The 14,083-nt window shown below is 28.1% G+C and overlaps 1 protein-coding gene across 2 annotated transcripts; it reads left to right on the top strand.

Moving 5' to 3' along the window:
* The first annotated feature begins 3,115 nt into the window (after positions 1-3,115).
* On the top strand, positions 3,116-6,772 carry LOC134834955 (Y+L amino acid transporter 2). Of its 2 annotated transcripts, XR_010162188.1 has the most exons (4): positions 3,116-3,269; positions 3,814-4,475; positions 5,408-6,455; positions 6,511-6,772. XR_010162188.1 is itself a non-coding variant. In XM_063849788.1 (3 exons), exons 2-3 carry the CDS (start codon positions 3,914-3,916, stop codon positions 6,400-6,402), a joined length of 1,557 nt encoding a protein of 518 aa, XP_063705858.1. In that variant the 5' UTR covers positions 3,116-3,269; positions 3,814-3,913; the 3' UTR covers positions 6,403-6,772. The 2 variants fall into 2 exon arrangements, 1 of the variants encoding a protein (XP_063705858.1); XM_063849788.1 differs by having other exon boundaries at positions 5,408-6,772.
* The last annotated feature ends 7,311 nt before the right edge of the window (positions 6,773-14,083 follow it).

Below are 14,083 nucleotides of genomic sequence, written 5' to 3' on the forward strand. Positions count from 1 at the left end.
TGTATTTCTTTTTAAATTGAATTTTTGACTTTTAAAAAAATACAAAAAAAAAATTAAAATAAATTTGGAGCAACATTTATTTTTTCATTACATCATAAAAATTCAATCAATTTCTAATTCAACAACTAACTTTTTCTAACTATAATACTTCCCCCAAAGGGCATACCCGTCCTCGATGAATCTCAAGTACAACCGAAGCGCAAACGGAATTTCTTCCAAACTCATAACGGCATTTATAAAGCACTCCGGCTCCGGATTCTTCACAAAAATCTCCCTTCGTATCACAGTGCGTGCACATTCCTTCAATTTTCTGGCTTCATTCACGGGCGGCAACGTCCCCTCCGGCACATCTATGTCCTTGAACGTGCAAAAAGGTAAGATTAGTGAATTCAGTGCTTCGAGTGCTTGTAAATTCTTCGTCAAGGTCAAACGTCGCACGAGTTTCGCATAAATTGAGTTAAAATCCAGCGGCTCCTTGAGCACCAACAAGTGCCGAATAAATTTAATGAGATTCGGTTTGGGCCGATGAAAGTATTGCTCGAACAGGAGGTTCGAAAAGAGGTCTTGTGCCAAGTAGGGTCGAAGTTTTATCGCGAAAAGCTCCGTTAGAATGTCGCACGTGACTGCTAACGAGTCTTCGTCGAAATTCAGGTTGACAAACAAAAAGCTGTAGACGATTTGATTGAGTTCCGAGGTGTACGTGAGGATATTTCGCAAGCCGTAACGCATGAATTTGTTGACGTCTTTGATGTCGTCGTGCAAAAAGAGACAAATTTTCCACATGGGACCCGTCAGTTTTTGAATCAGGTGATATTTGCTGTTGAATTTTTCGTTATAAAATTGCTCGATGAAGAAAGTCGTGACTTCGTCGATGCAATCTAGCTCCGGCGGACGACGAGGACTGAAAAGATTCAACAAAGCTGGCTCAATTATGTCCATTATCGCGTAAAATCCCTTTCTCTTTGGGTCTTCTTCGTACGTGTATCTCAGCAAAAATTTAACACATTCCAATTTATTTTCCATGTCATCGAAATATTTTGCACACAATTTCCCCAACGGATTCGACCCATAATTATTCCGAGCTTTTGTGTCTGCCCCACCATCGAGTATCAAATACTGAATCATGCTCAAGTTGCCGCGAGCGCACGCAAAATGGAGCGTTGTTTCGTTCACCATTGTCGGAACATTGACTAGAGCTCCATTTCGCACGAGAAAACACACGAGATCCAGTCTGTGGTTCCAAACTGCTTGATGCAACGGCGTAAATTTATTGTAATCCGAGACATTGACGAGATTCGAGTCGGCTTCCAGCAGCAATTGAATCAACTCAATCGAAACACTTTTAATGGAACACGCATACTGCAAAATACTCGAGCCCTCGTAGTCGCGACGAATTGTGATGTCACGAACGTTCCGCAAAATATCGAGCATTTTTTCCAAGTCTTCATTTTGGATCGCTTTGTGCATCTGGTGCAGCACGAAATCCTTGTCGTCATATTTTTCGAGCAACGGACAGCAGGCACACTCGTTGTTTAGCTGCAATTTACGGAGAAAATCCTCGTAAGACATCTCCGGTTCCTCAGCTCCTTCTTCGAAGACTGACGATGCCGAAGACGACGATGCCATGTTGCCTGGAGATGACCTGGTTCGGGAATTACGACGTAATTTTAGATGATTTGATTGTTTTTTTACTTAGTTCTACTTTCGGAAAATCAAAACAAAAATAAAATTTTGGTCAGTGTTCTCGCGAATGCAAGGTCGATTCTACGAAATTGTCAGGGGTGTAGTGTAAAAGGGGCAAATGTCACTCAAAAAAAATAAACTTACTATTTAAGGTATATCTTATATACTTATCTTATATAAAAAAAAAGATTAAAATATTTCATAAATTTAAAAATCTTTAATGCTCAAAATGTTTGAAGTTTAGGGAAATTCAAATGACTTATTTTTAAATTTTATGGAAAATATAGCTTTTTTATGATAAAAAAAAAACTTTAAATAGTAAAAACTTTTTCGAATTGCTAATTTATTTGGAAAATTTTAAAATTTGATGAATAAGGGTAGAAAAATATGGAAGAGCTATAGATTTTTCATAAAAGACCAAACTTTTAGATTAATTTTTTTAATTTTTTGAAAAATTTTTCTTATAATAAATGTCAATACATATTTCTAAACTCTAAGGACGATATATTTGACAAAATTTCATGTATCAATTTAATAAAAATTGGTCTTCGCTTTTCAAAAACTTCAATGTTAATTCCGCTGTTTCTCGTTAGTCATCTCCTACTTGTGAATCTATTTTTGATTTATAGAAGGCAATCAACACGACTCGATTCTTTTTTGGATTTTTGAGCCGAAGTTGTTCTAAATTGATAAAAATCCATGCTTTTCCACTAAGTTATTCGAATATCTAAAATAGTTGAGCTAGACGACACTAAAATGAAAGGATGCTCTCAAATCATGTTTTTAAAAAACATAAATATATGGTGTCGACAAGCCAGATTTAGCAAAAATCTGCCAATATTTTCTTGAAAAAGAGTGTTAGCATCGTTGTCGATTCCTGTGTTGGAACTTGTTGTATCACAACTGATGTCTGATGACTGATGACAACTGATGACTGAATCATACTACTAGAAAGGACTCCACATTTTGTGACCTATGCTTAAGAGCCGGCTTTTCTTGACCAGATTTAATAATTGCCAATTTTATTCTTTGTTCCACTGCTGTTAAATTAAATTACTAAAAAGTTTTTCTTATCATATTTAGATTTAAAAGAAATTGTTTTTATGACAACATATTTTAAATTGCTGATTTAAAAAAACAGAAAATTGATAAAAAAAATTTTGCTAAGCTTTTTAGGAATTTAAAAGTTTTTTAATGAAAAAGTTATTCATTCGAATTTATGTACAAAAAAAAACTTTTTAATTGTAAAAATTACTAAAAATTATAAAACGAAACCAGAGTGAAATTCATTCAGTTACGCCCCTGAAAATATCAAAAAATAAATGGCAACACTGCATGAAATTTAACGATTTATTTACCTGAAGTCATCACTCCCAAAGCACTTCTGCACCGCTCCCTTATCCACTTTTATCATTCACATGCTAAAAAACGTCAAATAATTCAAAAGACTTCGTGCGGAAAGTTGCATTATTTTATCTCGCCCGTTTTCCGAGAAAAAACGCATAAAAATGAATTAAAATTACCGCAAGAAATCTCAATAACGGCCCACTGTACTTAATTCGTATTAATTTTATTTATTAACATCGGTAAGTAACGGCAAAATAATTTTTCTACCGGAAGAAAATCCGTAAAAAAAATTAAAAATAACATGCGGCGTTTCATTCATAGCTGTGATATTTTTAAATTTTGCGAGAAATATTTTTTAATTATTGTTAGAGAAAAACATTCAATTAGCGCTGTTTAGTTTCGGGTCAAGGTTGACACTGGCAATAATTTCAGAAAATAAATGAGAAATGACAATGAAGGCGATTTAGGCCGCAATTGCACTCAAATATGGGAAATTTTTTTCAATCAAGACGTAATACGTAGTTTATGTTGCATCAGACCTTCGTCGTTGTCGTTGGTGTAACTGTGAATGAAAAAAAAAGTTTAAAAATAAAACAGACAGTTATGATGAAACTTAATGATTTGTTTATGTTTGAACGGGCAATTCTTCGTACAAGACGGCGTCATAGTGTCGATTAATCTCGTTTTCCCACATTTTTTATCGTTTCTTGTGTGTGTCTTGACCGTGAAATTGAATTCTTCGACTCACGTGTTTTTTTATTTATTTTTTTTTTTTCATTGCAGAATCTCATTTCCGATCGCACTCCATACAAAGTAACGGAATTAAGTTCAATTACGAGAACAATTAAAATTTATCGCAGAAAAATAATCGTCAGTTGTGAAGATGCCACGCAAGAGAGTTGACGACAAAATCGTTCAATCCCCGACGGAGATGAGTTTAATCGCTCCCAGCTCGAAAGCAGGCACGCCCAGTGTCGCTGAGGGCGAATATCTCCCAATCCCGGGAAACACCTCGGAGATGCCCGAAGAAAAAGTTCACATGAAAAAGCAACTTGGGCTGCTGGAGGGCTGTGCCATCATTCTCGGCATCATTTTGGGTTCGGGGATTTTCGTTTCGCCCAAAGGTGTGATCCAGAAAGTTGATTCCGTGGGCACGAGTTTGGTCATTTGGGTCCTGTGTGGCTTGCTGTCGATGGTGGGAGCTTTGTGTTATGCCGAGTTGGGCACATCGATCCCGAAAAGTGGCGGCGATTATGCGTACATCTATGAGGCGTACGGGGATTTGCCAGCTTTTTTGTATTTGTGGGATGCTAATATTATTTTTGTGCCGAGCACGAATGCAATTATGGGCATGACGTTTGCGAGTTATGTGCTGCAGCCGTTTTTCCCGAGCGATTGTGCGATTCCGAAGGCGGCGATTCAACTTTTTGCAGCAGTTACGATTTGTGAGTATAATTTTAATTTTATTAAGTTCGCTCCAAATTTATTTAAAATTTTTTTGTCGCTTGCTTCATTTGAAATGTATTTAAATTAATTAATTTTATTAATTTTTTTTTCGTAAAATTTCAAATTTTTTCATTTAAGATTTTTTTAGCTCAAAGTTTTTTGACTAAATTTCAGTTTTTTAAATTAAAAAAAAAAAATTTAATTTAAAAAATGTTTAAAAAATAAAAACTCGGTAAATTTCTCACATTTTCAACGAGAAAAAAAAATTTACCTCCCTCAATAAAAATAAATTAATAAATTAAATGTAATTAAATATTTCCCTTATTTAAAACTCAAGTTAAAAAAAATATTAAATTAAATTAATTAATTTAGTTGATTACAAATTTTTTCTAGAATTGAAAAATGTAAAAAAAAAATAGAAATAAATATATCTTAAATTTGTCTTGTAATTTTTCAAACATTTTAAAGTTTTTCTTCGAATTTGAAAGATCCAAAAAGGACTAAAAAATTATTCTTTTTTAAAAATTAATTTTGAAAAATTTTCTACCATTAATTTCAATATTTTTATTTTATTTTTTTAAGGTTAGAAATTAACTTAATTTTTTTTTTATTTTTGCTTTTTAAATATTAAACGAACTAAAAAATAAAATTTTTATTTTATTTCAATATTAAAAAATATTAATATTAATATTTAAAAAAATATATATTTAAAAATGATTTATTCGGACAAAAAATTAAAAAAAAAAAATTAGAATGGCCTGATAAAAAATTAAAAAGTAAAATTAAAAAAATAAAATTTAAATAAATTTTTAAATTTAATTTAACTTAAAATAATAATTTTTTAAATTTAATTTAAATTTTTTTAATTTAGTTTAAATTAAAATATTTTTTTTTTAATTAAATTAAATTAAATAATTAAACTTTTTTTTAGGTTTCCTCACCTTTATCAACTCATACGACGTCAAATCCACGACAAAGATGCAAAACGTCTTCATGTTCTGCAAAATTGCCGCTCTCGGTGTCATCATTGTTGCTGGCGTCGCCTGGATGTTCATGGGTCACGTTGAAAACTTCGAAGATCCGTTCGAGGGATCAACGACAGACATCGGAAAACTATCGGTGGCCTTCTATTCTGGCATTTTCTCATACGCCGGATGGAATTATCTCAACTTTATGACGGAAGAATTGCGTGACCCATACAAAAACTTACCTCGTGCCATCTACATTTCACTCCCACTTGTCACTGGAATCTATGTTCTCGCAAATATGGCTTATTTGGCTGTCTTGTCGCCACAACAGATGATCGCCTCCGAGGCAATTGCGGTGTCATTTGGTCAACAAATCCTTAGTTGGGCAGCTCCGATAATTCCCATCATGGTTGCGATTTCGGCGTTTGGCGGGCTTTCCGTTCACATCATGACATCGTCTCGCATGTGCTTCGTTGGTGCCCGAAACGGCCATCTACCGTCAATTTTGAGCCATATTAACGTTAATCACTTCACACCAACGCCATCTCTCGTCTTTTTGTGTTTCCTGTCGATCATCTATTTGTACATCAGTGACGTCTACGTGCTAATTACGTACAGCAGTATTGTCGAGTCGTTCTTCATCATGTTGTCGGTGTCGGCGGTGCTTTTGTTCCGTTACACGAGACCCGATATGGTGCGTCCCATTAAGATACCGGCGATAATTCCGGTGATTTTCGTGTTGGTGTGTGCCTTTTTGCTCGTTGTTCCGTGTTTCGATGCGCCGTGGGAAGTTTTTTACGGCGTCGTGCTGACCGTAGCTGGAATTCCCTTTTATTACATGGGCGTTGCATGGAAAAATAAGCCGCAATGGTTCCAGGACAAGATTTTGAGAGGCACTCATGTCCTGCAAAAATTATTTGTGTCCGCGAAGGAAGACACGGAACCCGATGTCGAGTGAAAAAAATGAATGAAGCGACCTGAGAATTATATCACATACGTACTCAAAGCATGGTAATGACGACTTTTCACCTTTTTTTGTAATTTTAATTAATCTTTATTAATTTAGTATTATTTTTGATGGCTTTCAACTCAATTTCGAAGAAAAAATCAAGTAATTTAGGTTAAAAAGTAGAATTTATACAAAAGATGAAAAATGTATACAAAGATTTTGCTATATAGAAATAATATAAAAAAAATATTGTAGAGAAAAAAATCACGAAAATCTCATTTTGTACTTGAATCCTAAGACAATTTTTAATTTATGATTTAAAAAAAATAAAATAAAACTATAACACCGATTTATCAATGCCAAATTATAGTTTACTACCAAAAAATTGATCTTATTGCTTAAATTATAAAATTTTATCATTTTTTATTAAGAAATAATAAATACATATAATAAAGAATAAAAATATATTTGAAAAGAAATAATTTTGGTTTTTTTATTGTAACATTTTTTTTTATGGTGTCTCAGTCAGGAACAGTCATCATTTAATTTTTTGACAAAAAAAATGAAAATATCTTTTTTTTTCGAAATATAAAATAAAATAAAATTAATTTAAAAACCGAAGAAATTTTAAAGTTTTTATTCAATTTTCAGACTGCTCCATTTTTTTGAAATTTTTGTCCTTTTCTTCATAATTATTATTTTTTAATTTAATTTTTATAATTTTTAACGGTTAAATTTTTATTAAGTTTATTTAAATCTCATAAAAAAATTTTAAACACGTTTTTTTTTTATTTTTTCCTTAATTCTCAAAAAATGACAAAAAATCTTGTCAAATTGCTCAAAATAAATTTAGGATACAAAAAAACCTCAGACCCAATAAATTAATTTATAAAAAAAAATTATTTAATATAATTATTTATTTTTAAGCATTTTTTTAGATAAAAACATAAATACCTACTTACCTACTATAAGAATTATATTTAAAAAATATTTTTTATTTTTTTTTGTAATTTTGTCATATTTTTAGTTTAGTTTTAATTTTGATCTATAAAACTTCAAAATCATGTATTATTTGATTTTTTGGATTTTTTTAATATTTATTTTTATTCATCTCTCACTGTATTTTAATATATTCCTAAAAATAAAAACTTTTGGAAAAAATTGTCAAATTTTCCTCAAAAAATCTAATTTTTGTCAATTTTTTTTCTTCGCAAAAAACTATTTATTATTAAGAATACCTAGAAGCAAAAAGTCGTTGCCCGCTTGCCAATTTGCGATTGATTTCATTTTCATAAGCCATCTCTTTACGATCACGAATAAATAAAAATAAATTATATTTTGGCTTCCCAAAGGTGAGAGACACGACTTTGGTAAAAAAAAACTCGAAATAACACACAGAAAAATTGATTAGGAGAAAAAAATTTATTTTTCACGTTTCTAGTGCAAAATAAAGTGAAACGCTAGATGGAATTCGGCTCTTCTATGTATGTGAATTTGATTAAGTTGCTGAATGTATTGCTGAAAGTTGCGTCATTATTAGTCGGGGCAACAAATAACGACGTCGACGGAAGTATCACTTTTATCCTCCGTATAACAAACATGAATAAACAAATAAATTTTTCGTACTAAAAAAAAAGTACCGTGTTCAATACCTTTAACGAGAGCTGGCTCGCATTTATTTTATTTTTATCCTTTTATTTGTGCATATGTATGTAAAAGGTTTGCGTTCCCAATGGAATTGAACGAGCAAAAAATGTTTTATTTTTTTTTCTTCCGGTCACCAAGTTTTTTGAATAGATTTATTAATAATAAAAATGGAAGTTTGTCCTGCTTGTCATATCTCTTATTGTTGTGCATTGCAAATTTACCTGGAAAACTGTTGTAAAAGCAAGTAATTTTTATTTCTCAAGAGCTTATTTGTTTTTCTTGGAAGTGGAGATGAGGAACGTTTCTTACAAAAGAAAAAAAAATTATTGAAGTTCTCGGACTTTAAGTTGTCATTTAAATATTCATTTTTATAAAAAAAAATCAAGTTAAAATTTTAATAATAAAAATATTAATATTCTTAGAAAATTCTTAGAATTTTTTTGATTTTTTTTTACTTTATTTAAAAAAACTAGTAAAAAAATTAAAAAATTCATTATACACCTAATTTTTAAAAATTAAATTAGCATTAGGTAATAAAAAAAATTAAAAAAATAAAATTATTTTTAATTATTATAAAAATAAAATTTTAAAATTATTTAAATTTTTTTTAATAAAATTTTTTAATAAATAATTTTAAAAAAATTCTTAAAAAATTATTAATATTTCTATAAATTTTATAATTGATTTTTTAAAATTAGATTAGATTTTTAAAAATTAAATTAAGTTAAAAAAAAATAAAATTATTATATAAATGAAATCAAAAGAATTAATTATTAATTTATTAAAATTATTTATTAAAAAATTTTATTAACAAAAATAAAAATGTTCTCAAATCGGGCGATTTAAAAAAATAATTCTGAGAAAATAATTTAAAAAATTTAAAAATTTTGTAAAAATGATTTTTAAAGTTTTTTGGTCCAACTAGATTTTTTTATACTAAAATTGGGCATCAGGCTTTTCCTCAGAATTTTATTTGCATCTACTCTAATGCAAAAATCAATAAAATTCCTTTTTTTCCTGGAATTTAAACAAGTAAAATTACACATTGACTGATTGAGTAACTACTTCACCACAATTTTAACAATAAACCGATATAAATTGAAAACTGAAACACAAATTGTGTGATCGAGGAAAAGAGACGTAGACAAAACGTCTTGAAGTGACATTCAATTTCTAGTCAAATAAATATGTGTGGTTGCATGTTCTTGATTACATTCAATTGCAATTTGTAACATTTTCTGCGGGCACATTCAAGTCGGAGAATTTCGTCAGCGTTGTCACAGACAGAAAATTTGACAGGAAGAGCTGCATGTCGTCAAATTTTTGTTTTTTTTTTTTAATGAAAAGATGACAGAAAATTTTAGATAAAAACTGATAGATCGCCTGCTGCTGCCCAGTAAAAAGAGAAAATCGAGGATTACAATCATCTCTGCTTAATAATCTTTAAAGAAAACGTTAACAACGAACACTAGACTCTTACTCAAGCTCCATTGAATGCGAACATTGTTATTGATAAAAAGATTTGCTGGTAGAAAAATAAAATAAAATAGGATCATCGTTTTATCCTCATCATTACTTGGGTTGTATTGAATGCGAAATTTCTTTGCTGGAAAATCAATATTCTAATACGGAGGCTTTCGCAAATGTGATTTTAAGATTTTTTATTGTCAAATTTGGGGCTCAAATAAATAAATATTTGCTCTGAATGAATTAAAAATTTTAAAAGAAATATTTTCTTAAATTTCAGGATTTTTTTATCATTAACGCAAATAATGCTGACTAAAATTATGGACTACATACTTACTTTTAATTTAAAAGATTATGTAATTACGGTGAAACGCTGCCGGCAAATCAAAAGAAAAGGGTCAAATCTTGTAAAAAAAAGTAAATAAAAAAAATATTTAATGAACGTTTACTCTGATTTAAAAAAAAAAGAATAATTCATTTTTCTTAATTTTTTTTTTATCATTTTTTAAATTAATTTTTACCTCTTTTGATATATTTTCAACACACATAAGTTAATTTTTACGTTTTTAGTGATTTTTGAGTTCCAAGCCCAAATGTTGTTTTAAAACTAAAATATTATTTTATTTTTTTTAAATATCTAATTTTTAAAATTTACATATGTATTTAAAACTAATTTATAATTTTTATTTCATTTATTTTTTATCATCAAAAAATCAATAATTTTCATGAAAATTATTTTTTAAAGAAAATTTAATGTCGAAATATTATTTTCAATACAAAAATTACTAAAAATTGAAAAAAAAAATTTTCTTAAAAAATTATATATAAATATATAAATATATAAAATCAGGCGTTATATAGGCCAACAAATATAAAATATAAAATTTCCCATTTAAACTTCTTAATTTTCAAAGAAAAAAATTAAAATATAAAATATATAAAATAATTTTTGAAAAAAATATTAAAATAATTTTTTTATAGCTCAAGTTTTGTTTTTTTACTTACTTTTTCTTTTTTTCTTAAAAATAAATAAAAAAATTATCATTTATTATCACTGAAAATTATCACATCATTTTATTTTCCAATCGAGTTATTTACTTGACACTTTCAAATCAACATAATCTGTTTTTTTAATGAAAATCTGTTAAAATTGATACATTTGTCATTCAAGATCTTGTGATTAAATAAATCAAATATTTTATTAAATATATTTCGTTTATTTTTTTTTTAAATTTATCAAAGGAAGAAAAATAAAATATAAATAAATAATTTTATTTATTAAAAAAAAAACATCTGAAAGCTTTGCATCTGCAACAGGGCTTATCCTACTTTTCTGTTTGAATAAATTTCTCAAGAAATCTCGAACATTGTGACACAATAAAATAAAATTGTTATGTAAAATGTAAAAAAGTAATCGCTTTAGAACATTGTGACACAATAAAAAATAAATAAAAATGTTGTTTTCTCTTTATTATTGTAAAATTAAAAAAGTTTTTTTTTTTCTTTTTTACTGTTAATTTATGTGTATCTGTTTAATTTTTCCTTTTTTGTTATGATTTTTAATAAAAAATCAACAATGTATAAAGATACAAAACATTTAAAAAATAAACAATCATACGTCTCGAAGATCTTAGGATGTTCCAAAAACTTATTTTGTTCCACGTTTTCTTCCCCGTTATTAAAAAAATAATAAATTTGTAAAAGTAAAAAAATAAATTAAATGTATGATTTTCAATATTTCTCTTTATTATTGACTGATTTTTTTTTTTATTTTTACTGTTATTTTTTTGTTATGTATTTAAATAAAAAATTAACAATTTAAAGTATTTCAAAGATTTTTACTTAAAAAAAATTAAAAATATCGTTTTTTTTTTAAATTAGGTATTAGGTATAGTTTTAAATTAATAAAAAAATATTTTAAAAGATATTTAAAAAAAAAATATTTTTGGAAAAGAAAGATTAAGGCATTATTTTAGAATTTTTTGTTATACATATTTTTTTTTTATCAATTTTTAAAGTTTATTTTTTTTCTTTATGAAAATAAGTCAAAATAAAAAATAAATTAAATTTCTTCATTTATATTAAGTTTTTTTTTTAAATGTAACACGAAACAGAAAAACTTTTTTGAAGCAACCTTAGGTTACAACTAAAAAAAAAGAAAGTAAGTGAACGACAAAGTAGCTAATTAACAGAAATAAAAATACCGTCACCTAACTTCCGGGGATATCGTTTAAAACTAATGATTACAAATGAAACATCCAGAGATAACAAACTTGTGAAGAGAACAACAACTGCAATGAATACACAAGTAGCCAAGTAGTCTTGTGCTTTCTTTGCTGCTGCTGCTCGAAGGAACAAGAACGATGAAAAACTAGACGCAATTTGTTAGCTTACGGTAGACATGTGTACGTGATAGGAAAATTATTTTCTCCATTCTGCACGAGAAACGAGAGAAAACGCTAGATGTTCTACAAATTTTTTGCACAATAAAATGACAGAAGAGCTTAAAAGTCTTAAATTACGGTAATCTGTCATACATCATCTTCCTAAATTGTATTAAAATTCACAAATGAGAAATGATGTCTCAATATGAAGTACTTGGCGTCTCCACTGGAAAAAAAAATAAATGATTCACGAATAAATTTGCTCGTGAAAGATGTTCTTCATCATATTCTTCCGCCTTGTGCGTTGCTCCCCTAAATCACTATATTTATCTATTTTATGCTCAAATTAATTTTCTAAAATGTTGTGCGAAATGTAATTTCGGAATGTTCCGTACGCAAACATACATAACTTTGACACGTTTCGTTAGTTATTTAAATTTTTACACAAATATTTTTGCGTGTATCTCTTTTGTCATGTCATGTCGTGCCATCATCATGCAGTACAATTGCTATATGTGTGCGAGGGGTGACACTTGTGGAAAAACACACAAGCGGCAAGAAAGGAAAAGTCGTCACACACACACACACGAAACAAGGAGACTGCGGCAGAATCAAAACCAAATGTTTGTGGCACAAAATTGGAATGCATGCAAAAAAAGTGGGAAAAAAATCAGGGCTTGCAATTGCAAAAAATTATTATGACTTAAAATTAAGCTTGAAAAAAAAATAATATTTTCTTTTTACTCGACGGTTTATTTTTAATTTTAACATAAAAAAAAATATTTTTTGATTTTTTAAAATGATTTTTTTATATTTTTTTTTCGAGTTTTTTTTCAAACAGTCCGAATTAAAAAAAAAAAAATTAAAATTCAAAGAATATTAAAAAAAATATTTTTTTTGCGAGTTAAAAAAATATTACTCTGGAGAATAAAATTCAGCTAATTTTTTTAAATTTTATGTTAAAAAAATAAGTTTTTTAATTTTTATAAAATAATTTTTTTTAATAAAATAAATTAATTTATTTTTTTTTAAAAAAAATAAAATTATTTTTGCCACAAAATATGTTTAAAAAAAAATTTTTTTTTAAATTAATTTTTTTTTTTTTTTTATTTAAATTTGAAGCTATTAATTTTTATTTTATTTTTTCAACCAAACTCATTTTCCAAAATTTTAACTTTTGATTTAAAAAAAATTATTTTTTTATAAATTTTTAAAATTTTACAAATTTTAATTTTAAAAAAAAAAAAAAATTTTTTTTCATATTCTTTGATTAAAACAGCTTTCAAGCTATGAAGCTATGAGGTTTGGTTAGATATTTTTACCAAAGAAAACAAAAAAAAAAATATAAGTCCAGAAATTTTTTAATTTTTTGTATTTATTTTCTTTAAAATTTTTAATTAACTTTCAATTAATTATTTTTTATTTTTAAATTAATTTTAATTAAATTATTTTAAATTTTTTATTTTTTTAATTAAATTTAAGTTTTATAAAATTTTTGAAGTCTAAATTTAAGACAATTTTTTTTGCATCCCTGGTTTACAACGACGTACCACAAAAAAAAAAGAAATGAATCAAATCGCTTCGTGTATAGAAAAATATTTGAATAATTCAAAAATTTTATGTATATTTCTTCCCGGTTCTCTTATTCATGATGTTGGCGGAGATGCGAGTGCAAGGCAGTGATGCATGAAACCCGTATGTATTTACCACAACTTTGGCTTTTCAACTACAATATATTAGTGGTTAGGCTGAATTTTACTGAATTTTCTATATGAATCGTGTCTGTGTGGCACAAATTTTATTAAAGACACCGTAAATGGCATGCAGCATCACACAGCTTCTTCGCTTTTATTATTTTCTATTCTATTCAATTGCATTAATATGCCGCACAGAGTGGCAACACACATAAATATGGCACACAATCGTCGTCGTCGCGTCGTTGTATGCGAACAATGATAAATCTTTCAAATGATAAATGACGCGGATTTATGTTCATTATTCATGTAGAGAAAATAATCCAAACACAATTGCATGCAAATGCGTAAAAAGAGGTTCGATGCACGTGGCACACGGAAGAAAGAAGGAGTCGTTGAGGTGACTTTCGTGATGAGCTTGAGGTGAGTGCAGTGATGGTCATAATTTTTTTCTAAAAATAGCTCGTAGAAAATAAATTTTTAAGTTTTTCTCGTCAC

The sequence above is a fragment of the Culicoides brevitarsis genome, chromosome 3, assembly GCF_036172545.1.
Source record: "Culicoides brevitarsis isolate CSIRO-B50_1 chromosome 3, AGI_CSIRO_Cbre_v1, whole genome shotgun sequence".
Lineage (NCBI taxonomy): Eukaryota > Metazoa > Arthropoda > Insecta > Diptera > Ceratopogonidae > Culicoides > Culicoides brevitarsis.